Source organism: Eleutherodactylus coqui, chromosome 7, assembly GCF_035609145.1.
Source record: "Eleutherodactylus coqui strain aEleCoq1 chromosome 7, aEleCoq1.hap1, whole genome shotgun sequence".
In the NCBI taxonomy this organism is placed as follows: Eukaryota; Metazoa; Chordata; class Amphibia; order Anura; family Eleutherodactylidae; genus Eleutherodactylus; species Eleutherodactylus coqui.
Genome location: NC_089843.1, coordinates 208,163,616 through 208,190,191, shown reverse-complemented (window position 1 = coordinate 208,190,191; position 26,576 = coordinate 208,163,616). Strand labels below are relative to the sequence as shown.

Sequence of the window (26,576 nt, the reverse complement as noted above, 5' to 3'; positions counted from 1 at the left end):
GCCTTGCAATCCCTTAGATGCAGTCTATAACAACCGCAACATCTAAGCAGTTAGACAGAGATAAGGTACTCTCTGTCACCCAGTCTGTGCCCCTCAAATACAACTGTGTGGAGCATATGAGCTGTTATGGCAGGCAGTCAGCTAAGGAAGGATCCCAGGCCTTTCATTGCTATATGCCTTTTTGTCATTGGTAGAAGAGGGGTGGCCAGGCACTCTTTATCTGCCCCGCCTTAAGTGGTTAATAATGAAGTTTAGTTTCCCTTCTACATAATTCTACAGAAGGAAACAAATAAAATGGAGTGAAGTCACAGAAGAGGCGTTAACAACAGTCCAATAATAAGCAACATTGTATTATTGTTAGTGCTGTTAACCCCTTGACATGTATGTTGGATGTGTGTGGGGCTTGGAAAATATTCTGATCCTGACAAATAACCATTTAGATGCCACTGCTAATTCTGACAGTGGCATTTAAGTGGCCTGATAGAGGGAGGGGGCTCCCTCTGTCTTTCTGCAACAATATAAGAAGGTGCCATTTGGATGTCACGGCAGCCTGGGGACTTCTGAAGGGCGACATGGATTTTTACCTATTAAACCATGACTATGACAGGGCTTAATAGAATGCCTGCAAAAAGTACAATATACTGCAGTACTAATCTATTGCAGTATATTCTATAAGAGATCAAATGATCAATTGTTAGTTCAAGTTCCCTAGGGGGACCAAAAAAGATTGCAAAAAATAAAATATTAAGTTTAAAAACTTCCTCTCTTCTAAGGTTTCACATCAAAAGATTAAAAAGTTGAATAGAAAGTGATCAAAAAGTTATATGTATGCCAAAATGGTACACACAAACTTGTAATACTTCTCTTTTACTAATGAAGAGTTGTCTGCTGAATATATAGCAGTGCTTCTGTTTATGCTATCGATGCAACAGAAGAAATAGATTGTCACTCTTACTAACGCCCAGGAGAGACAGGGAAACGTTTTTTTGTGAGTTCTTGGCACTCTTTATATTTTTGAAATGACCCAATATACCATTCAGTAAGTGTCCGTTAAGTATATATACCATCAGATACAATTTTAAAAACGTTCAACAATTTATTTTATTAATATTTTCAAATATTGCCATTGATTGGTTCCTGGAAACGAGTGTTGATAGCCCTTACCCTATAAAGAGAACCTGTCAAGTTCCGTAACCCTCTATACCTATGGCCAGCGTGTTTTAGTGACAGACACACTAATTTGAGCGGTGTGTCACTTACACCTACAGGCTGCATTCAAAAATCAGTATTTGATGGGTCCAAAAACATCGAACCTACAAAGAAAAGTATAAGGCCTCGTTCACACGGGTGACACGGCATCTCTGGTCCGGGTGACATTGCTGCAACATATCGCGGTGATACTGTGACTTTGTACCAACACATGCAAGGTTTTTCGGGGGAGGCTTGAAATATAAGCCCTTCCCCGAAAATAAGCTGCAGCTGAAGAAGAAAAAAAACAAAACACACATACATCACCTGTCCCGCGCTGTCAGCCTGACCGCACCTTCTCCCCGGGTCCCCGGCAGTGATCTTCTCCTCTTCTGGCCAGGAATTCAGAAATCCCTGCCTCCTGGAAGCGCTGGCTGTGATTGGCTAACGCTTAGCCAATCACAGCCAGCGTTTCAAGGAGGCGAGGATTTTTGAATCCCCAGCCAGAGGAGGAGAAGATGTGGCTGGGCTGACAGCGCAGGACAGGTGATGAATGTGTATTTTTTTTCTGCAGCCAGGGCTTAAATTTTAGGTTTGACAGTAGGATTTCCTACTGTCAAAGTTGCATCGCATCACACGAAAATTGCATTTTCATGCGATGCAACAGAGAGGAAGGCTCCATAGGGAAATATGGACTACAAAACCTCACGAGCCGCGTGCATATAGTGGGACCTGTGAGATTTTTGTGTCGTTTTGTAATATGCTACAAAATATCGCATGTGTGGAGGAACCCATAGGAAAACATGGGCTTCTCATACATGCGATCTGTAGCATTGTAGCAATGCTACAAAATCGCATGACTTTGTCGCCTGTGTGAAGGAGGCCTAATGGAAACATTTGCATCTCTTCTCTATTTTTGACCCACTTTTGGTTTTGGCTTACAATTACTGCTGTCTGAATGGAGCTATCGGTTAAGAGGCTGTAAAAATGGGACTTTTTAAGTTTTTCAGTGGCGGATCAGAGATGAGTCTGATGAAGGTCATGCATAATTGTATATGCCATCCCCACTCCCCCAACTGCCCTGCTCCCTCCAGGCGCTGATTGACAGGTCTCTCCATGTGTGCAGTAACATTACATTAGGTAAATTAAGGTTGGAATTATATATTTGAGCATTCCCAGGGACATATAATCATATGTGAAATAGTTTGTCAGTATTCGAACTCTATGCTTGTATTCCCATTTCTATTAGCGCGCCATGTGGTTAAGTGGCACATATCACCTGTAAAAATCCAAAACGCATTAAAAAATAGTTTTACTCTAAAATGTTTGGTTGTGCCAATATAAATGAATATACCACCCCATATTCTTTCCAATTATTTACAACACATGGCAACTATCTTCCTAGTCCATTGGTTGTCATTAAGAGTAGAGAGCATAAAGCGCGAAACGTCTGCTCGCGATACTGTGTTGGTTATTGGGTAACCTCTTTCATCTGGGACAAAATATCCTTCGTGGGTCAATATTTCTTTGTCTGTAAGATAGAAAAAAGTATTTAGCTCTTAAGTTCTTGTGCCAAGACCCACATAGCATGTTAGACAGTAAAAGACTTGTGTCCGTCCAGTTCAGCCTATTAACCTGCAATGTTGATCCAGAAGAAGGTAAAAAAAAACCAATAAGGTAGAAGCCAATTTTCCTCATTTAAGGAAAAAAAATTCCAATCTAACAATCGGAATAATCCCCGGATCACCGACCCTTCTGAAGTAGTCAGTGACTATAACATGTAATATTGTATCGCTCAAGAAAGGCGTCCAGGCCGATGTTAAATGCTTTCATCGAATTCGCCATTACCACATCAAAATTACGTGTCACCTCTCCTGATATGTCTAATTTAGTAAATACTTGTATTACCAAAGAAAAGGTCTTCGGACCATCTTTTGTTGGTAGTCAAACGAAATACAGATAGTCCCCTACTTGTGAACGTTCAAGTTACGAACTTCGCAAGATACGAACAATCTGTCCTGCACAGTATAATGCTATGGCATGACATCATACTGTGCAGGGACCGGGCAGGCTGCTATCAAACCTGTCCGGTCAGATCGCTGGACTCTGTGTGGTTGCTAGGCAGCCGGGGCCTTCTGAAAAGCCCTAGGGCTGCCTATGCAGAGTGCGTTTGATAGGCGCTCTGCATAGGCAGCCCTGGGGCCTTTCAGAAGGCCCCCGGCTGCCTAGCAACTGCACAGCGTCCCGCAATCTTATCGTGGAATGCCGTACGGGACCCCCAAATGTCGGGTGCCGGCTGTTCTTACAACGGGTACCCGGCGGCAGCAGTTCCGACGAGCCGCGCTGCTCCTCTGATCTGTTAACGCTTTAAATACCGCTGTCTATTCCGACAGCGGCATTTAAAGTGTTAACATTTCTGACAAGTGGCACGACTTGCCGGAACTGCTGACGCTGGGTGCCCGCTGAAAGAACAGCCGGCACCCGACGTTGTATGGAGCGAGATCCACCCGCAATCCCCTCCATAAAACCATTTGTTCGGATATACGAACAAATGTACTTGCGAACCGGCGCCTGGAACGAAAGCTGTTCGCAAGTAAGGGGCTATATGTACGGTAATTTTTGCTTCGCTTTTTTTGTTGCGCAAGCTGTTTTGTGCTTTTTTTATGGTAATTTTTCTTAGTAGATATTTTTTTAATTTGGGACTTTTTCTATGTTTACTACTTTATTTTTTTTCTAATTTTGCTTATGTTCACATGACTCGGGCAGCAGCGACGCCTCTGCTAATATTTGCTATATAACTCAAGAATGCTTCCATAAGCATGCCAGCTTAAAGAGCTTGCTACCATTTTCTTTTCCGTTGAACACCATAGGGGAATTGACAAAAGCAGCCTTGTATGCCTTGTATAAAATGAGAGGCAAAAGGAGACCTAGTAATGCTACATGCATGTCTATGGGAGCTGTATTATGGCTCTGTACAACTTGGAGGTAGTATGGTCTTGTGGTATGGCCATGTGCAGGATCCCTCAGACAGATCCTCACTTTAAACCCTTTAGGGCTCCTTCATACACGTGGATGCGAGGCTTTTTCACGTGGAAACAGCGGGGATGAAGGAATTCCCCACCACGGCTGTCACAGCTGCAGCAGAGGAACGCGGAGTTCTCCCATTGAAAACGATGGGCGATATCGCAGAAAGTTAGGACATGCTGCGAATTTATTCCTGTATGGCACCAAGACTTCTGCAAGGACTCAATGAGTCTGTTAGGTACAGTTTGGTTCCATTATGATATGGATCCATTCATCACGGGGATTCCCTTTTCCTGCTTCCATAATGGAACCAGAAAACAAAACTGCTAGCTCAGATATGGATTTCGCCTAAACCTCATCAATTGGTCACAGATACACTTAAACTTTTGGGTTTGGACTTGAGATCAGTTCGGTCTAGTCATTTTACAAATATATGTATAATACGAATACCTACCTGTTACTGGTGTATTTTGAAGTCCTGGTGGTCTTACGACAGTCCAGTTAAGATCAGAACATTCGTCTTCTAGATATTTTTCCATCTCAAGCATGTTTGTGAGGACACTTTTAATTAGTGGTAGAAGAAGGTTCCTCACGAAGAAGTTGGCATTCTGTCCCGAACTAGCTGTTGGCAAGAAAATAATTTACCTTAGTACATGTTCACACATGGTGGATCTGCTGTGGGTTTTCCTCAGCAGAAAGAATCTGCACCAAAATTCATGTTGAAAATCACATTGTTTGGTGCAGATTTTACATGGATTTTCATGCAGATTTGCAGCACATTTCACCCATTCATGCACCCTTAAACTGAAAGATACAAAACACAGCCCACACTTTCTACATTTCTACGTACCAATTTCTGTACCACCCACTGGATATGCAGTATATATCAGTGGTGGCGAAGCTATGGCACGCAGAGCCCTCCCTGCTGGCACGCGCACAGGCGGTTGCTCACCACGGCAGTGAATACCAGCTGGGGTGACGCGGCTTCCCTGCCGGTTTTCACTCAGCGGTGCTGATCCCAGGTGCACACTATGATGTCAGTGTGCATCTGGGATCCTCCTCCCCTGACATCTCCTCCTTGGCTCCACGAGAGGAAGGTGGAGGAGGCATCCAGCAGCACAATCTGACATCACAGTGTGCACCTGGGATCAGCACCAGCAACAGCGCTAAGCAGAGGAGCAGTGGTGCTTCAACAAGGAGGAGTAGGTAAGTTTAACGGTCTCAGGGGGACATTATTTACTACTGGGTCGTTGTGGGGGGTCACTATTACCACTAGGGCCGCTATGGGGGGTGACTATTACCACTAGGGCTGCTGTGAGGGGTCACTATTACCACTAGGGCTGCTGTGAGGGGTCACTATTACCACTGGGGCCGCTGTAAGGGGTCGCTATTACCACTGGGGCCGCTGTGAGGGGTCGCTATTACCACTGGGGCCGCTGTGAGGGGTCGCTATTACCACTGGGGCCGCTGTAAGGGGTCGCTATTACCACTGGGGCCGCTGTGAGGGGTCACTATTACCACTGGGGCCGCTGTGAGGGGTCACTATTACCACTGGGGCCACTGTGGGGGGTCACTATTACCACTGGGGCCACGGTGGGGGCTTCGCTATTACCACTGGGGCCACTGTGGGATGTCACTATTATTACTTGGGCCGCTGTGGGGGTCACTATTATTACTGAGGCCGCCGTGGAGGTCACTATTATTACTGGGGCCACTGTGGGGGTCACTATTACCGCTGGGGCCACTCTAGGGGAATCACTATTACTACTGGGGTATGTTTACATGTGGTGGAAATGCTGCAGAATGTCCTCAGTGGAAATTTCCGTGGGAAATTCTGCAGCATTTCCGCATCCAAAAAGCAGTCAAAATCTGCACCCTGTCTATTTTGAAACAGACCTTTGCTTTTTATAACAATGGAGGTAAAATCATACGCCGTAATAAGCCCCGCCCCCTGATGTGTTGGGACTTTTCAATAAATAAATAGATTTTGGGTTGCAGTTTGGGCACTCGGTCTCTAAAAGGTTCACCCTCACTGGTATATATATTATCCAAAAAAACACTGTCAAGCACTAAAGGTCTCCCTTCTTACTAATTTTCTGTCCACTGCATGTTGTCATGTCTGTAGTAACAGAGGCACCAAGTTGGATTACAGGAAGTGGGGTGAGTATTGTATCATGCTGCCCATACTGTCTTTGCAACAGGGAGGCGAGAGGATAAAGTTGCTACAGAGGGAGAGGGAAAAAGAGAGACTCACACAGATGTGGCTGCATCTAATCATAAATGTTTACTTTGTCATAGCTACTGAAATCACCTCTACACTGCTCAGTACTGCTGTACATTGTCCTCCATGATGCTGTTACTTATGTGTATATACTTATGGTACAGAGAGATCGAGAATATATCCTGATCTTCTATGTGTGAAGTGCATGGGAGATATCATAACAGTTAATATCCAACTACCTGCTCAGTGAAGACTGAGAATTAGTGGAAAACTGATGAAAAATGTAAAATACAGGTTATGTAATGACCAGAAATAGTATTATTCATTAATTGCACACACATGGTAGCTTATTCTGAAAAGTCCTGTGAAACAACAGGTGCACTTTGAAGGGGTATTATGTAAAGTAGCTGTTCTATGAAAGCTAATCAAATGTTATTAAAGTTTAAGTTTACTCTGGATTTTGTGTCTGTAGGTCTTTAAACCATAATCTTCTCCTAGCGCTTCAGATGTGTTTATTCACAGGTTGCCTATGGATGCGTCCTATAGTCATTCCAGCGCTACCGGTCGGGCTTGCTCAGTAGGAATGACCAGCGATGGCTCTTTTTTCTCTTTATCTCTTGAGATCAGATTGCTGACCAATAGCAGGGCAGCACTAAGAGGGAAGAGACAGAAGGAAGCACAGAGCAGGAAATTGTGGTAAATGTTTTATTACAATTGGAAAATAATCTTGGAAATTAGTGATGTGAGGAAATGTCAGAAATGGAGGACGGAATAAGAAGGTAATGGCTGTGTGATGCTTACACTAACTTTTAGACAGTATTAGTAAATAAGCCCAATATCTGTTTGTGAGACAATCCAGATGATCAAGACAAAAAAGCCGAAAGGACACAAGCCAAACATTAAAAAAAAGTATTATCAGTCTTTTAATACTGTTTTTTAATGTTAGACCTTCTAACAAGCCTTGTAACAATAACTGGGAATTATGAGCCAAAGCCAGAATCTTCTCCAGAAGGAAAAGATAACCATTCACAGACAGCTGTTTCAATGTGATTGCCCCTCATCAGTGTGCAGTAGATTTCTGGCTTGGCTAGTGAGAGACCTATAGACTTGGGTCGACTTTGACTTGCAGGAATGCCGCCTTCCAATAGGTGGCACTGCAGAGGCAATGTTTTATCTTCACATTTGCATATTTCCCAGAGTATTCTTTTTCTAAGAAGAAACAATACCATTCCTAACACACCTCTATAGGTCTCACCCAGCCATGCCAGAAACCTGCTGCACCCTAATGAGGGGCGATCATTCTGAAACAGCTGTCTGTGCATGGTTATCTTTTCCTTTTGGAGAAGATTTTGGCTTTGGCTTATATTCCCAGTTATTGTTACAAGGCTTGTTAAAAGGCCTGACATTGACTTGCTCCTCTATGCTTCCTTCCAATAGGTGGCACTGTAGAGGTGTTGTTCCATCTTTTTATTTGCATATTCCCCAGAGGAGCATGGATGGTCTTATAAGTCTCCTTACACCTTCTAGGTGCTCTCCCTAAGGAGAAACGTTACATTTCCTGACTCAGTCTTTCCTTTAAACTTAACCTATGTGTTTTTTATCCACTGCTGGCTGTTGCTCGAAAAAGTGCCTTGAAACCTGCCATGTGTGTTACTAACCAGATCTTAACATAAACAGTATGTTATTTATAGAGGTATTAGGACCCTATTACAGTGAAGATTATTGTTCAGATTATCTCTGGATCGTGAGAATCTAAACGTTAAACTTTAACCCTTTCCAATCCACTGTCTGACGTCTAAAGGCATTCTGATTGAAGGCTATACAGACGTTATTTTAACATGGACTGTAAATAATTGCAGCATGTCCCATTCTGGTTCAACATCTCTGAGGACAGTCACCCATTCAATTGAATGGGTGTGCAAAAAAAGAAAGAAAAGGAAGTGCACAAGGAGGACATCTGTGTGTGCTCCATTTTCACTGATTATTGCTAAGCAACTCTACAAAAAGGGTTTTGCGCAAGAGAAAAAAAATGAATGACACATGGATCAAGACATGGATGCAAAAAACAGACACACGCAAGGTATATGGATGTCATATGGATGTCATACCCTCGTGTTAAAATTGGTCAGTTTTTCACACACTTAGGGCGAGCACCCACTGGCGTTTTTTTACCTGCGTTTTGCGTTTTTTCCTGCACAGGCATAGAGATAACATGTGTTCCTGTCCACTGGCGTTTTTTTTGCGTTGCGTTTGCGTTTTTAACATAGGAGCTGTCAGTTGCATATGTGTCCTTATTTTTCTCCATGGAAATTAATAGAAAAGCCGCGAAAACGCAGCGAAAACGCCGCGAAAAACGCCGCGGAAAACGGGCGGAAAAAACGCGGGAAACGCCAGTGGGTGCTCGCCCTTAAACCTCTCATGTAAATAAGGCCTTACTGTTTTACTGTTTTTGTTATATTATGGCATTGTAAGTCAATTGCAAGAATAGAACTAATGTCCTCCAACCCATTTAATAAATAGAAGCATTCCTTGTTCAAGGTTTCCGTTTCTGCATTAATATATTTTTACAATAAATGAATCGAATTTTGCAAAAAATGTTGCAGGTTTTCAGCGCAGAAATCCATAGTAATTAGAGATGAGCGAGCATATTCGCTAAGGGCAATTACTCGAGCGAGCATTGCCGTTAGCGAGTACCTGCCCGCTCGGAAGAAAAGATTCGGCTGCTGGCGCGGGGAAGCAGTGAGTTGCGGAAGTGAGCAGGAGGGAGCGGGGCAGAGAGAGGGAGAGAGAGATCTCCCCTCCTTTCCTCCCCGCTCTCCCCCGCCGCACCCCGCCCCCCGCCGGCACCCGAATCTTTTCTTCCGAACGGGCAGGTACTCGCTAAGGGCAATGCTCGCTTGAGTAATTGCCCTTAGCGAGTATGCTCGCTCATCTCTAATAGTAATAATCCACAACCTTCCAGGACCGTCTGTTCTTGGTCCAACATAGGCCCTAAGAAGTTTTGTCGATAATTTACCTTGTTTGTAGAGCAACAACAGAGAAAAATAGGATTATGCTGTAGATACATACTGTCTGTGTACCAAGACGTCATGGTCACCATCCGGTTCACCCCGGTCTGTCGCATAGCACTCACAATGGCTGTCATGGAGTCCGTGTAACCACTTATTGATGAGAATATTTTATATGGGAATCCCAGACAAGATATAATTGCATCATGTCCTCCGAAATGTTCGGCTAATGAGTCTGCCAAAAATATATTGGCTTCTACTACCTAGAAAAGATGCAGATGTTAGTGGACTGATATACTTCACCAGAGAACAGCATTGTAATGCTCTATGTGAGGATTGCAGATTTTTATAATCCAGCCCTGCAAATGTCCTATATCTATCTATCTATCTATCTATCTATCTATCTATCTATCTATCTATCTATCTATCTATCTATCTATCTATCTATCTATCTATCTATCTATCTATCTATCTATCTATCTATCTATCTATCTATCTATCTATCTTCACCAGTAATAATGGAATTCTACCTACTGTAGGTAATTGTGATTAGAGAGTATAAAGTACCTTAAGTTTCTCATGCTGGATGGTCACTTTGCTGACGTTTCTTACAAGAGCCGTTACTTCATGTCCATCCTGCAGGGCTTGGTTTACTAGCGGTACACCCGTCTGTCCGGTAGCTCCAAGGACTATTAGTTTCATTCTGAATCCCTGTTTCTGATGATAACATTCATATTTTATTGCTGTAACTTCTAAGTTGAATTTGTAAAATACTTGTAAATTTCAAACTTTAGCAGGATTATAATGCCTAAACTGCCAGTTCACCTTCCTGTAGACCTCTGAAATTTCAAACAAAGTACATGGTGATTCAAAAGTTAGAAGCAGCTGGAATATCTTCTGAACAAAAAGAGATACACCTGGGCCCAGGAGCCTTAGTGGGCCCATAAGGCCTCTCTTCTCCATATAGGGAGCCCAGTACTATCGCGGTTTCCCGAAAATAAGACACTGTCTTATATAAGTCTTTGCTCCATAAGAGGCACAGTGTCTTATTTTTGGGGGGTGTCTTATAATACTCACACAGTAGCCAGTGATCGGGTCCCTTGCGCTGATCTCCAGGCTTCGGTGCACTTCTGAATGGCAACAAAGCATTTTTTTCCTGGTAGCGGGGCTTAAATACCCAGTCTGCAGCAAGCAATTGCTCTGATTGGTTCATCGAGCGTGTGTCAGCCAATCAGAGCTGGCGCTCAATTAACCAATCACAGCCATTCATTGAATGACATCATTGAATGGCTGTGATTGGTCAATCGAGCGATGGTTCTGACTGGCTGACATGGCACTTGATGAACCATCAGAGCAATCTCTTGCTGGAGGCGGGGTATTCAAGCCCCGCTACCAGGAAGAAATGCTCTGTCAGCGTTCAGGACCACACAGCAGCCTGCAGCAGTGCTGCAGCCCAGCGTGAGGGACCTGAACGCTGGCTACTAGATGAGTATTGCTTTTTTTCCCCTGTAGTGTAGCTAGGGCTTATTTTCAGGGAAGCACGGTATGAAAAAAGCATTATAGTTGGGGGCTCTGTTACAGGTTTTGCATTGGGGCCCAGGAGCAACAACTTATGCCTCTGCCTTTAAGGGTAGGATTTCACTGGAAAGTTAAAGGCGCATTCATTTTTTTCAATACCTGCAAACATTTTCAAGTTATGGATGATGTCATGTTGCGTATTAATAAAGTTCGTATGTTGTATTTTATGATCTAGAAAACACTAATTGCATACTTTTTCATAAGATCCTGTCAACAATTCAGGACAGAACTGAGATCATCCTGATAGTCTGTAACAGACGTTCACGTGAGGTGGCTGAGGCTTTCAATGAAGAATACCCAGGAAGCTAGCTAGTGAGCACACAAACTGTCAGGAAACTGATTCAGATGTTCAGGAAAACTGGTAATGCCCAGGACAAAGTGAGAACTAGAGAACGTGACACACATAATGTTCTAGGACGTCGAGCAGTGAGTGGGGTTAGTACAGTTAGAACTGGCAGAACAGCCAATAGTACCATTAGTAGCAAAATGAATTTAAAGAACAAAAACAACAGTATAAATTGTATGGTTACGAATGCAAGAAGTCTGATCGGCAAAGTGGGTGAGCTTGAAGCGAGAATGACTGATGAAAACTACGATATAGTTGGAATAACGGAAACATGGCTTGATGATAAGTGCAATTGTGCGTTGAATTTACAAGGTTACAATCTCTTCAGAAGAGACTGTGGAAACCAGAAATGGGGAGGCGTATGTCTGTACATCAATTGTACTTAATGCCGAGGCTACGGGAGGATATAGGGGCAGGAGATGAACACGTGGAATCTCTATGGGTAGAAATACAGCGAGAAAAAAAATAACAAAATACTGATGGGGGTTTTCTATAGACCACCAAAAGCAACAGAAGAAACTGAAACCTTACTATTAAGACAGATAGAAGAGGTGTCAAACCGCAACGAAGTAATTATCATGAGGACTTTAATTATCCAGATATAATATGGGAAGACGAAACCTGCAAATCTCACAGGGGGGATAAGTTCTTGAGAACAATTGTTGTTCTCAAGGAGAACAACAGTATAACCCCTCACCAGTATGGGTTCATGAGGGGTCGATCATGTCAGACCAATCTGATCAGCTTCTACAATGAAGTAACTTTTAGGCTGGACCTGGGAGAGTCTATTGATCTCGTATATCTGGACTGATATATAAAATGAGACCGCTCGGACTGGGTGAAAACGTGTATCTGGGTAAAGAACTGGCTCAGAGATAGAAAGCAGAGGGTAGTAATAAACGGTCCATACTCTGATTGGGCCACTGTCGCTAGCGGGGTGCCACAGGGCTCAGTACTAGGTCCCATTCTGTTCAATATATTTATCAACGACCTGATAGAGGGGCTGCACAGCAAAATATCAATATTTGCAGATGACACAAAAATATACAAGATAATTAATACAACAGAGGACAATGTGCGGCTACAAACAGACCGAGATAAGCTGGGGGCTTGGGCAGAAAAATGGTAAATGAAGTTCAATGTTGATAAATGTAAGGTTCTGCATATGGGCAGGAGAAATGGATGTCACCAATATACACTAAATGGGGTACTGCTAAGGAAAATTGATATGGAGAAAGACCTGGGGGTACTAGTGGACTGCAGACTTACCTGGAGCAATCAATGTCAGTCAGCTGCTGCAAAAGCTAAAAAAGTCTTGGGGTGCATTAAAAGAGGTGTAGGGGCGAGGGACGAGAACATTATCCTCCCACTATATGAGGCACTTGTCAGGCCCCACATGGAATACTGCGTACAGTTCTGGTCACCGGTGCTCAGGAAAGATGTTACAGTGCTGGAGGGGGTTCAAAGAAGGGCAACTAAACTAATACATGGAATGAAGGGACTGGAATACCCAGAGAGGCATCAAAACTGGGATTATTTACTCTGGAAAAAAGACAGCTAAGGGGCAATCAAATAACTATGTATAAATACATGAGGGGACAATACAAGGATCTCTCCCATGATCTGTTTATACCAAGGACTGCGACGGTAACAAGAGGGCATCTGCTACGTCTAGAAGAAAGCAGGTTTCATCACCAACACAGAAAAGGGTTCTTTACTGTAAGAGCAGTGAGACTGTGGAACTCTCTGCCTGAGGACGTGGTGATGGCAAAATCCATTGAGGAGTTAAGAGGGGACCAAATGTCTTTCTAGAGCGGAAGGATATATCAATTTTAGGTGACCAGCGGGTTGTTGAGCTGGGTCTTACAGACAGGTAGGAACTGTTAGGGATTGATCCAGGGAACAGTCTGAATGCCATTAGGGAGTCGGGAAGGAATTTTTTCCTCGAAAGGGCTAATTGGCTTCTGCCCCTTGGGGTTTTTGCCTTGCTCTGGATCAACAAGGAGGTTGAAACAGGCTGAACTAGATGGACATTGTCTTCATTCTGCCTAACATACTATGTTACTATGTAGTCTCCGTCTTCTGTGGAAACATCTAGCAGTGCTGTCGACACCTGAATATCAGAAACTGCTCGGACGACCAGTTTTCAAGTTGTCCTGGACACTACTAGTTTTCTTAAACTTCTAAGGCCGCCTGCAGACGGCCGGGTCGGATCCTGCTGTGAGAATTCTCACAGCGGGACCCGACCCGAGCCCCTGCAGGGACCAGCGCGGCACTCACCTGCTCCCGCGGCTCCGGCTCTGTATTATGTTATTATAGATATGGAAAAAGGAGGGTGATTTAAACTTTTATTACTTTTCTTTTTAAAAAATTGTGAAACTATTACAATTTGGTATTGGCATAATCGTACTGTCCTGTAGAATTACTTTAATATATCATTAATACTGCTCAGAGAATGCAGTGAAAAATAAAAATAAAAAACATGCCAGAATTACAGATTTAGTTAATTTTGCCACTAGAAAAAATGGAATAAAATACGAGCAAAATTTTACATGTTCCTAAAAAATAGATAACTGAAGACTGGAGTTCATCCAAAAAAAACCTCCTGGCAATGGAAAAAAAAATAATACGGCTCTTGGAATGTGGCGACACAAAAGGAAACCTTTAAAAAAGAAATGTTTTAAGTGTACAAAAATAGCAAAACATAAAAAACTGTATGAACTTGGTATTGCCGGAATCGTATTTATTCTGCACGTTGAACGAAGTAAAAATGAAATTAAAAAAACTAATGGCAGAATTTCTTTTTTTCCCCAATCTCCCTACAATTTATTTTACAAAAGTTATGCAATACATTATACCCCAAAATGATGTCTTGTCCCACAAAAAAAGAAGCCCTCACATGGCCGTGTCAATAGAAAAATGAAAAAGTTATGGCTCTTGGAATGCGACTGAAAAATTAGTGGAAACTAAAGTATTGGCCCATTTAAAAAACCTGACCTGGTGGTTCTGACAGGGTGGTAAGAAACCCGCCACTCAAGGGGTTAAAGGGGTTGTCCAAGAAATTTGAAAAATAAGGGTTCCTCCATGGCAGGAAATAATACATAAGCTTATACGATCAGAAAAGCATGCAAGTGAAAACTCCCCTGTCCATTTGTCAGCGTTTCCGGTCTGATAAGAATTTCCTGGATCGACTGGTCACCATGGATGAGACCTGGATTTATTTGTATGACCCTGAAACCAAGGAGCAGTCAAAAGAGTGGAGGCACAGTGGTTCTCCTCACCCAAAGAAGTTCAGCCACTAAGGTGATGGAGTCTGTGATCTGGGATAAGGAGAGCGTGCTGCTAGTGGACGACCTTCACAATGGTTCCACCATTAATGCGAGGTATTACATTGAACTTTTGGACCAATTGAAGGCAGCTCTGAAGGCCAAAAGGCGCGGGAAGCTGTCCAAATGAATCTTGTTCCTACAAGACAACGCCTCCGCTCACAATGCACAAGCGACCACAGCAAACTTCTCTGTGGGGTTGCTATTACTACTGGGGCCACTGTGGGGGTCGCTATTATTACTGGGGCCACTGTGGAGGTCACTATTACTACTGGGGCAATTGTGGGGTCAGTATTACTACTTTGGCCACTTTGAAGGTCACTATTACTACTGGGCCCACTGTGCAATTCGCTATTACTACTAGGACCACTGTGGGCATCACTATTACTACTGAGGCCACCCTGGGGGTCGCTATTACTACTGGGGTCACCCTGGGGGTCGCTATTACTACTGGGACCACTGTGGGGTTCACTATTACTAATTGGGCCACTATGGCGTACCCTGTTACTACTGGGACCACTAGGGGGGTCAATATTATTACTAGGAACACTATGAGAATCACTGTTACTACTGGGGCCATTGTAAGGGACACTATTACTACTGTGACCACAATAGGGATCTCTATTAGGGCTCATTCACACAGGCGTACTATGCGTATTTGCGCAATCAAAAATCGCTTATGCCAACGTATGTGGGTGTGCAAAAAAGACTGCAGATGGGCCCACTGAAATGGTGCACAAATATGCAGTGAATCAACAGGTTTCCGGCGCATTCACCATGTATTTGCGCAGCCCATTCACTTCAATGGCCTATTGCGGTGCGTAGTACGCAACAAAATAGGTCATGCTGTGTGACAATATACATCATGTGAATAAACTCATTGACATCAATGGCTTCTATTCACTGCATATTATGTACGCAAATACGCTTGTGTGAACAGGCCCTTACTGTACCGTCTTAGGCCTTAGTCAGACGGGCGATTTTTCGCGTGATTTGCGGATCGCATGACGGATGCGCATCCGCAAATCGCGTGACCGCTGCGCGCAAGTCGCCCGCAAATCGCCCGAAAATCTGTTCCTAGCCGCGTTTCATTAGAAACGGGCCGGAGCTGTCCAGCGCATTGCATTCAATGGAGACGGCAATACAGCCGTCTCCATTGAAAGCAATGCGCTGCGGGCGAGCCCGGGATGAATTGTCGGTAAGGGCTTAAATATATAAGCCCTTCCCTGCAATCCATCCTAAAATGTGTTAAAATAAAAACAAATTGTATACTCACCTTCTCCCGGCAGCCAGAGCGCCGCGTGGCCGTCCTGCAGTGGGTGTGAAGGGGGTGTGAGTCAGACCTGCCCCCTGATTGGCTCAGCGCTGAGCCAATCAGAGGCATGCCTCACTCACACCCATTCATGAATGGATGTGAGTCAGACCTGCCCCTGATTGGCTCAGCGCTTAGAGGCAGCAGTCACTCACCCATTCATGAATTCATGAATGGGTGTGTGAGTGTTTTCAGCCTCTGATTGGTCAGGGCTGTGACCAATCAGAGGCAGATCATTCAGCAGGCGGGGATTTTAAAGCCCCGCCGGCTGAATAGTGCCAAGAAGCAGTTCAGGAGAACTGACAGCGGCCGCGGCTGGACTCCGGCTGCAGCGGAAAGGTAAGTATACAATTTTTTTAAATTTAACACATTTTAGAATGAATTGCAGGGAAGGGTTTATATATTTAACCCCTTCCCGATAATTCACCCCGCGCACGCCGGCAGCCCATTGCTTTCAATGGAGCGGCTGTATTGCCGGCTCCATTGAATTCAATGGACAAACATCGTTCTTCTCTGCCACAGCTGTTCCAGCTGTGGCAGAGAAGAATGATTTGTCTTCTATATGTTCTCAATGGGGTCGGCGCTGCTGCCGCCGGCCCCATTGAGCGCATATAGAGAAGAGAACAGGAATCGCAGATCGCAGATAGGTGCGATCTGCGATTTTTTTGTTCTATAATTTATCGGACGAGCGCATAAAAAGCGCTCATGTGTCCGATACCATTGCAAAGCAATGGTTTTATAAAATCGCCGGACGCATGCGCATGCGCAAATCGCGCGAAAAATCGCCCGTCTGACTAAGGCCTCACAATTACTATTGGCCCCTTGAAGGTCACCAGAAGGGCTTTTACCCACTAGCGTTTTGTTAACGCTGCGATATCGCTGCATTTTTTTTACTGCAAATGTCAATGGGACTTTCTAATGTTAAAATCGCACAAAAAACGCAGAAGCGCAAAATAGCGATTTTTGTACGATGCGATTTAAACATTACAAAAGTCCCATTGACATGTGCACAAGTGTCCAATTGACACATCTAACGATTTTACCCATGTGGCGGTTTTATGACCCGATTTTTTTTTCTGGCCTACTTTTGAAGCATTTTTGTCATCCCATATAGAGCTATTTTTTATACCTTTTTTACTGAAATGTTTTTCATTTTGTTATCTTATCAGAGGTCAGTAATGTGGGCATAAAAATGAACAACTCGTTTTGTCTCTGCTAATACTAGCTGATTTAATCAATAATCAAATAGAAATGAAGACCAAATGGATGGAGAAATACAAATGAAGACCATAAAGTTTATATTAATACATGAAGACTGTTTATAATTCCTGTAGAGCAGAAATGATGGCTCATGTATACAGTATATAGCACATATAAGTGAATGCTATTGGTCAGTTATCAGTCACATGACCAGCGGCATGCGGGCAGTTTGAATCTTGAGTGGCAGTTGGCAGTCCAGGTGACAGTTGTCAGAGACTGGATGCACAGCAGCTTTATGCAGCAGCGACTAAAAATGGAGGAGATTGTAAGAGGAGAGAAGCGGAGAAGAGACGTCATTGATTCATCGGAAGATGAGGAGACGTCTCTGAAGAAGAGCCATGGGAGGAAGAGGAGGATTGGCTCAGGACAGAACATCTGGCAGGAGAAACATCATGGAGACCAGAGAGGAGGAGGATGTGGAGAAGCGGAGGTGATCCTTATCTTGGACTCAAGTGAGGAGGAGAACCCTGCAATCAAGAAAGAAGAGGAAAAGAAAGAAGACCCCCGGGACTCAGGTAGAGGAATACAGATTGGGGGCATGGAGAGCCATAACACCTATAGATGCACATACACAGACACAACTAACTACAAGGGGAAGCTGCTTTACCACACTGTTACTTATAGACTGGCTTTTCTTATCTATAACCCTGTCCGTTTACTATTTGATACATTTGCCAGTTACAGGCTTTTGATACACAGTTGCACTTTTGGCATTTTTCAAAAGGGGAAAGCAAAAACGGGGCCTTGGTTTAGCAGTAGAGAATAATTTAATTTGCATTTCTGGTGCGCGAACAGTCAAAGATGGACCAAATTTATTAAGGCGCGTTCACTTACTAATAAATCTGGTACATCTTTTTACAGCTCACTGCTGCTAAAGATGGCATAAGATGGGCAGAAGATGCCAGTCTTCAGGAAATTCCACCAAAATGTTGTGCTTGTTCTCAGTATCAGTGAAGCCAGAAGATATTACATGGCTGATGAGTATGGGGTGAATATGTTCATGGCAATGGTCCCTAATGAGAACTCCACTCATATGAAGCCATGAAAAATCTTGTCAGCACAGTTTTTTTTTTATTATTTAGATTTTTATTGGAAAAATTAAAAAAGAGTTTTTTCTGAACCTTAACCTTTTTTTTACTGTTTTAAAAATGTTATCAAACCTTTTTCTATATTTCATATAGCCCCACAGGGTACTCGAACTTATGATCACTTCAGTATTGCAGTATAGAGTAACAGTCTCCATGTTGCAATGCTAGCCCATTGGTACTAATGATTGCATTCCATGGGGTGGGGAGACGATAGGGTGGCCTTCTTTTGGTTGACTGTTTAGGTGCGTGGTCAACTTTGGTAATTAACTATTTAGATGCTGCAATCAAAGTTGAATGTGGGTCTAAACAGTTGGTGATGGTTGACAGCTGTCCAAAACAGCTGATAGCTGGCAGGTATGGCGCACACTTGGCTTCTGGTCCCGCTTTATACACCCTTCATGATTGCATGGCATATATTTAAGGATATTTAAGGGTTAAGGATTCATCAAATGTAAAAGAGAAAGACCTGTGGAACAAAGTATGTGTCCTCATCAGTAAAATGTATTATGTATTTTATCAAACATTTCTCAGTATAAACCTAAGGGAGTATTCAGACGTCCGTATATCGGCCAGGTTTTTACGCTCGAATCGATATACGCTGTCCCTCGCTGCAGGGGGAGGAGGCAGAGTGCACTGAGCTCCCGCCCCCTTTCCACCTGCTCTCCACCCCTCGCCACAGTTTGCAATGGAAGGGCTGGACGGGGAAGAGATAAGTTCCCCCCTGTCCCGCCCCCTCCCATTGCAAATAGTGGCGAGGGGTGGAAAGAGAGTGGAAAAGGGGTGAGAGTTCAGTGCATTGCTCCAGGCCCGCCTCCTACCCCTGGAGAAAGGGTCAGTGTATATCGGCCAGGCATGAAGACCCGGGCGATATACGGACATCTGAATAAGCCCTTGAACTGGCACTTTATCCCCAATAATCCGGGTTTACAATGCTTCTACATCAGTGATATTATTATTGTAGCTACCTGCAAATTTCCCCCCAAATTCTCCTCATCGTGACTCTTGTATAGCAGATTTTCCATTAATCTTAATGTGTCCCTTTTCTGTTCCTTGTAGGACACATCGGTGCTCGGCCACCCCACCCCGGCGGCACAACCTCGGATGACATCAGTAGACTCACTTTCCATCATGTGCTCGGCCGGGGTAGCTTCGGACAGGTTAGACATATTGTGCTGGACAAAAATATCAGCTACTGCTTCTGAGGGCTTAAACACACAGGCGCATGCAGAAATACGCTCGCCGCTACGGAGAGCCTTTACCCATGAACCAGTGGAAAGTTTCCTACTTTACCCTTTAAATTTCGTGCTATTGCGCATGGTTTAAAAAAAGCTGAAAGGTAGGTTCTGTCCTGTTTTCTATGTGTGAGAAAGATCAGGCAAGACCTATCTGTTCTCGTATGTAGTAATATCGGCGAGAATCACGCTAATTAAAGGTAAACTATTGAAATGAAGGTTTAGTTTCTTCTGGTTTTGCGGCCGTCACGCTCGTCTGTTTGAGCTCCAAGACTCTGCTGCCTACATTCACCCGTCTGGACATTTCGTATTATTTATTGATGACTATCCCCAGGATAGGTTATCAATATCAGATCAGTGGGGTCTGTTGCTTGGACTCTCCACCGATCAGTTGATTGAAGAGGGCATGCACTCAGGTGAGCGCTGCAGCCTCTTCCCCGGCCAGTGATATTATCTTTATCGGTCACATGGCCTGGGAACAAATCAGTCCCATTCAATGGAATGGGACTGAGCTGCAATACCAAGAAAAGCCAATAAACCAAGTATGGCACTGTGCTTGATATGGACTGAAATGACAGCGACGCTCACCCAAAACGAAATCCTCCTACACTTCCTCTGTCTGATTTGTCTTATTGTTCTTATATAGCTTTCTCAGTGCCGTGTATGAGCAGTAAGTTAGTGTACCCTAGTGACGGGTCATACCTTCAGTACCTCCTTAAGGGTGTCTTCACTTACTCCATTTTTGCTGCAGGCTTTCTGATCCAGGTTTTTAATGCAGATTCTCTACTGGCCTTTATATTTCAAAGGTTGAAATCCGCCATCACAACCAGCAGCCTAGACGGACTTTGGATTTAGAGCCGGCATGTATTTCAAATACTCTGCAGATTCTGTGCGGAAATTCTCTATTTCATATGGATGAGATTTTTGAATATCTTCCACATCATTTGCGCTGTAAAGGCGCCCACACAGCTGCGGTTTTATAACACTGCGATATCGCTGCGTTTTCTAATGCGATTGTCAATGGGACCTTCTAATGTTAAAAACGCATCGCACAAAAATCACAAAGCACAAACCTGCGATGCGTTTTTAACATTAGAAAGTCCCACTGACAATCGCATTAGAAAACGCAGCGATATCGCAGCATTATAAAAACACAAGAGAATAGGAGCCCTAAAGTAAAATATACCGCTGAGATTCTGCAGCCTCTATGGCATGACGGTTGGCACCCGTAGGGGGGACACCCACTTGCTATGCAATCGCCTTGCGATGTAAGAGAGAGTGAAAACGCATGATGATGAAACCAATGATTTTCAACGGTTTCATTCTCATTTACGATGTTTTCACTGTAATCTCGCATCGCAAAGAAGAATCTGCGATATCGCCCATTGTTTTCAATGGGGCCAGTGGCAGCAGCGCTAGCCCCATCGAAAACATAGGGAGAACATTCTGCTCCCCTGACACAGCTGTGACAGCTATGGCAGGGGATTCCTTCACCCCCGCGGGGACCGCAGTTCATGATGCTTTCCCATTTCTTTCAATGGGGCCAGCACTGCTGCGGCCGCATTGAAAGCAGTAGGTTTGCAGTGATGATTTTTTTGGGGAGGGGCTTGAAATATAAGCCCTTTCCTGATAATCATAGCAAGCTCTCGAAAAAAATAAAAAAAAGATTAACTCACCTAGAAGAGCCGCCTGGCTCTTCTCTCCAGTATCAGCAGTCTTCTTCTCCCCGCCTCCAGAAAGTGCTGCCTCTGATTTGCTGAGCGCTCAGCCAATCAGAGGCAGTACTCAGCTGTCATTCAATAATAGCTGGGCACTGCCTCTGATTGGCCACGGACAGCTCTTCTAGGTGAGTTAACTTTTTAACTTTTTTTGACAGTTTACTGTCAAAATGGGTCAATTCCTGCATGACACTACTATATATGCTAAAATTGCGGCAGTTTGCAGTCAGAAATATGTTTTGCTCCCAAAAATGTATTCTGTATCATTTACTAATATAAAATAATTAATCAACAGTCCAAATAATGATAATAAAACAAAAAATGGGGGCAAAATAAAAAATATATATCCATGTAGTTGTATTTGTGCTACAAATGTTCCAAAACAATTGCATATGTATATATACAGATTCCAAGACCAACCCCCTAAGCAAATACAGACCACCTTAAATCCCTTAAATATACACCCCCTAAATAGATACAAATTCCTTGAGACCCCTAAACTAATTGAAACCACAGACCAGATCTCCTAAAAGAATATTCCCACATCAGCAATCCTATTTCAGCATGTTCTAAGGGCGATCATGGATTCCACAATTAGAATCCATCCATGTGCCACCCCCCCATACACCCCCCACACCCTTACTGTTGCTACATTCATAATGACCCATATAAAGGAGTATGAATCCAGGGGGATACTTCGGTTACAAATCGTTGGCCCATAAAGCATCCATGAAGATCTCTTATTTACAGGATTCCTTGTTTAATTGTTTGTTTGATACATTTGTTTTGACACTTCTGTATATTTTTTGTTATAGGTCTCCTCTCTGTGTTCTCCCTCAGGTTACCTATTTGGGGGCTGCCTCTTTGGGATCCCGTTGGTAATACTCCTTGACCGCTGGAGTTCTGGCTTCTTTCTGGCCCTACTTTCTCACGTCTTGGAATCATTGGTGGATTGTCCGTTGGACTGATGGAACTTCGTGATCTTGACCTTTATGGGCTCTGAAGAAAATTCCTTGGTGTAAATTGGACGGTTCAGATTTGCACTATGACTGTCCTCAGGACTTTTAGATCTTTTGCCTAAGATCATGTCTGGACTCTACTTTGCTCTGTGGGGCGGGGCGGGGGGGGGGTGTGTGATGTAGGGGGCGGGGTTTAAATTGTGAGTAAATATTTTTTTTATCTGCTGTCTTGGCCTCCCATTTGTATTATCTTGTTTTGCATGACTTTTCTTGTATTTACTCATCTCTGGACCCACTTTAAATGTTTTGGCATGTTAGTTTTTTGGCGATGTGTATCTATGTAATTTGGACTGTGTGATGTAAGTGACTCCTAATGCCGACGCCGTGCTCTTATAATGTAATCTCTCTTGAGGGTATGGTTTTGACATGATTACCTAGGGTCTTATAGAGTTTTATTAGCATCTTTGTGGTGTTCAAGCATATTTCATCTTTGCGGGTTGGATTTGAGAAGCACTATTAGGGCGGTTTCACACGGCTGTATGCGCAACTACGCTCGCCGCCATGGGGAAATGATCTTGTTTTTCCACTGTACAATAACTTAATATGACATGGTACCTTACCCATGTGATAATTATACTATATGCATGTTCAACTATCCTTATATTGAATGATTGGCACCCACATTTTGTATGCATTTAGTATGACACACATATTGCATATTGACTCGCACCAATAAGTAATACACACATGGATTTATTGAAAATGGCATTATTTTTGCACAATATAATGGTTTGACATATTGTGAAGAGCTTAAAAAAAAAAGAATTGCAGATTTTATTAATTAAAATTCTAGAAAAAGTGTAATAAAAAGTGATTATCTTTCCCAAAAATGAGATAAATGAAGACTGAGGGCTCAGTCAGACGGGCGTTTGATTGCTGCGCATTGTTTTGCGCAAAACCCAAATGCACAAATATTTGCGTGACCAAAGCGGGCATCACACTGAGAAAATGCACTTGGCTGCATTTATGCACACCTAAAGTGCGCTGCCCGCTATCCCCTGCTGCGGCTGTGACAGCTGCAGCAGGGGATTCCTTGGATGCTGTCACATCCAGGGGTTTCACATTGTGGTCAATGGGGTCAGCGGCAGCAGCAGCAGCCCCAGCCCCATGACATACAGAGAAGATGGTAGTCCTGTCACAGCTGTGGCCGAGGATTTGTTCATCCTGGCAGGGAGTCCCCTCATCACTGAACACTGTGACGGCATTGGGATAGCATTGCGGTCCTCTGCCACAGCTGTCACAGTGTTCAGTGATGATGAAGAAATCCTCAGCCACAGCTGTCACAGCTATAACAGAGGATCGCGATCTTCTCTGTATGTCAGTGGGGCCGCCGCTGGCCTCATTGGCCACAGGTGAAACCCCTGGATACATCATTCAAGAGTTTCACATCCAAAAAATCCTGAATACCGTAGTTATTTGCGTTTTAAGATCCGCTGCCCTAGATTTACCGCTGCACATTTTTGTGCGCTGGTAAAAACCAGACATGTGACCGCTGCCATTGAAAAGCATTGGTTCTAATAGATGCAGATCGCAAATGCAAATAAGATGTGCAGCAAAATACGCCATCTGACTGAGCCCTAAAGATCCTCTGCAAAAGAATAAGCTCTCATAGAGCTCGGTTGGTGGTAAAATAAAAACACTATGGCTCTTGGGAGGTGCCGACAGAAACGTGAAAGTCTTTATACTGTACAAATATAGCAAAACACAAAAAATTCTGGTATCGCCAGAATCGTGCGGACCCAGAGAATAATGTATCACAATATTTATTCTGCATGCTTGACCTGAAAAGTGAAATCCAAAAGACAATGGTGAAATGTCTGATTTTTTTCTCAACCCTCCCCCAAAAAATGTTAATAAAAGTTATATAATACATGTATGCAAAAAACAAGCCCTAGTACGGCTATGGGGATGGAGAAATTTGAATGTTATGGCTCTAGGAATGGGCAATGAAAAAAATTGGAAATGGTTTGTCATTATGGCTTTAAAGGGGCTCGTCAATAAAGGGGTTTTCTGCACTTTTTAAACTGATGACCCATTCTATGGATAGTTCATCATAAGTTAAATGGTTGTAGGCCGAGCGCTGGCTTGAAATCAATGGCACCACGCTGCTCCTACATTTCATGTTCCGAGATCAGACTTCCTCCTCTGACCAGTGATCACAACATCCAGCCTACTATACCGGACAGTGGGCTGGACGATCAGCTGATGGACAGGGGTCCAGATCAGCAGATGCCCATCCATCAACTATGGTACTGATGTCCTATCTAGGGAAAAGGTCATCAGTCAAAAAAGAGCAGAAAACCCCTTAGGGAATGAATACAAATATCAGATCAGACCCTACTTAGTACAAACCCTAGACCAGAACTGACAATACAGTCTATAGGACCCATTTAAAGAGTAATGATAAGGAAATATTACAATGGTAGACATGGACCATGTGGTCTCCTGTTTTTCTATACAGACCACCAGACTAGCCGTCACCCCTCCCCTGCTTTATTCTGACATCACACGGACCTTATACAGACCTGAATACAAGCCCCGGACCTGTCGTTATTTTCTTCTCTCCTTCTTTGCACTTCATTTCACTTGCCAGCAATGCCCAACAATGAAGAGGGGTGCAGAGGGAGAGAGGCGAGTGTAATTCATAGGTTCGGTGCCCGGGTGATTTGCCTTCTCTTCCTAGATTCTCCCGAACATTTCAGGCCAGTTGGTAAGTATTAATATACACCTACCACTGCAATGGTTCTATATGAATCACACTACAACATATCTGTAAAGTGTGGTTGGCATTCCTGACATGAACATGCCAGTGTGATTTCTCTTGACTATTTCTGGTTTACCCATTTTTCCACTAATATTTATAACTAGAGATGAGCGGTTACGTCTGCGGACATCCCTTCCCCTTCACAAGTCTGGAACTTACATTCCTGCTGGTCTGGATCCATCAGTGTAGAAGCCGCCTTCTCCTCTCCACCTCCTTCCTGCACTCTACCTGAAGTGATGGGAGGCGTTTCCAAAGAAAAACGCCTCGGGTCCTTGGTTGAATCACACGCTGATAAGTGCGATATCAGTCTGGGTTTCATGACTTGATATCGCGCTCAGCTGTGTATAAGAAGCCTGAGAGAGCAGCGCCCCCTACCAGCAGGTTACAAAGAGATTTATGCTGCACCTGCTAGTCGGACATTCAGGGGAAAGGGAAGACACAGAAGGGACATCAGTAGTTTGTTGCACTGCAGAGGGACACCAGTAGTCTGTAGGGATACACTGAGGGCACAGCGGTACTTTCTGGGGCCACAGAGGAGACACCAATACTATGGAGAGATAGTGAGAGCTAGTGGTAGGATGGGGAGTGTGCAGGGATGAATCTTGGAAAGAAGAAATCTTAGTGGAATTCTGGACCCAGACAAAGAACAAAAACCAAAGCAGAAGTCATCAATCAGAGGAGATGTCACATGTGATCACTGGAGGTAACAGCACTGTAATCACTATCACAGTGTAGAATCTAACGTCTCTATGATGTGATTGTATTAGAGGTATACTAGAGCTGAGCCGCTGTTATAGATATGCTGTCCCTAATTTAATTCTGAGTTCTGCTGTGGGGCCCTGTGAGTTCAATGTATGCCCCTCTTTACAAAAGTAGTAAAACATTAGGACTGTATAAATTTGGTATTGCTCTAATCGTGCTGAGCCGGAGTATAATGTTCTCAAGGGATTTATGCTGCATAGTAAAGTCAGTAAAAACAAAACCCAAAAAACAATGCTGACATTTCTAGGTCTCACCCCCCAAAAATATATGAATAAAAAGTTATACAGACATAATATAAACCCCAAACTCCTGCTATGCAGTAAATACAGCTAATGACTTGGCCTGCTGGCAGTGCCGGAAGCAGACAGCGCTGTCCATAATACAGAGGCCTGGGTTGGTACTGCAGGCAAAGCTCCCATTGAATTCACTGTCTGCAGTACCAACCCAGGCTGCTACAATGTTCACAGCGCTATCTGCGCTTCTAGTAATAGTAAAACTCTCCAACAACCCTTTTAAGGGGTTAACAAATATTTGTATTATAGCACACGTATTATATTGAGAATGCCACCACAAATGGGGCTGAAATATGGATTGGACTATTGGACGGACTGACTTTCACATGTATATATGGCATTAGGATGTGCCTGCACACGGCATATACAGTACCTGGAATGTGAAACAGGTTGTGCAGTGGAATCACAGGTGCATCCACACTGTATACAGTACATTA

The 26,576-nt window shown here is 43.6% G+C and overlaps 1 protein-coding gene across 1 annotated transcript; it reads right to left on the bottom strand.

The window, feature by feature from the left end:
* Positions 1-1,695: 1,695 nt before the first annotated feature.
* Positions 1,696-10,157, bottom strand: LOC136573101 (flavin reductase (NADPH)-like). The gene is made up of 4 exons (XM_066574280.1): positions 10,009-10,157; positions 9,503-9,704; positions 4,667-4,834; positions 1,696-2,719 (listed from the first exon to the last, which is right to left on the bottom strand). Exons 1-4 carry the CDS (start codon positions 10,141-10,143, stop codon positions 2,562-2,564), a joined length of 663 nt encoding a protein of 220 aa, XP_066430377.1. The 5' UTR covers positions 10,144-10,157; the 3' UTR covers positions 1,696-2,561.
* Positions 10,158-26,576: the final 16,419 nt, after the last annotated feature.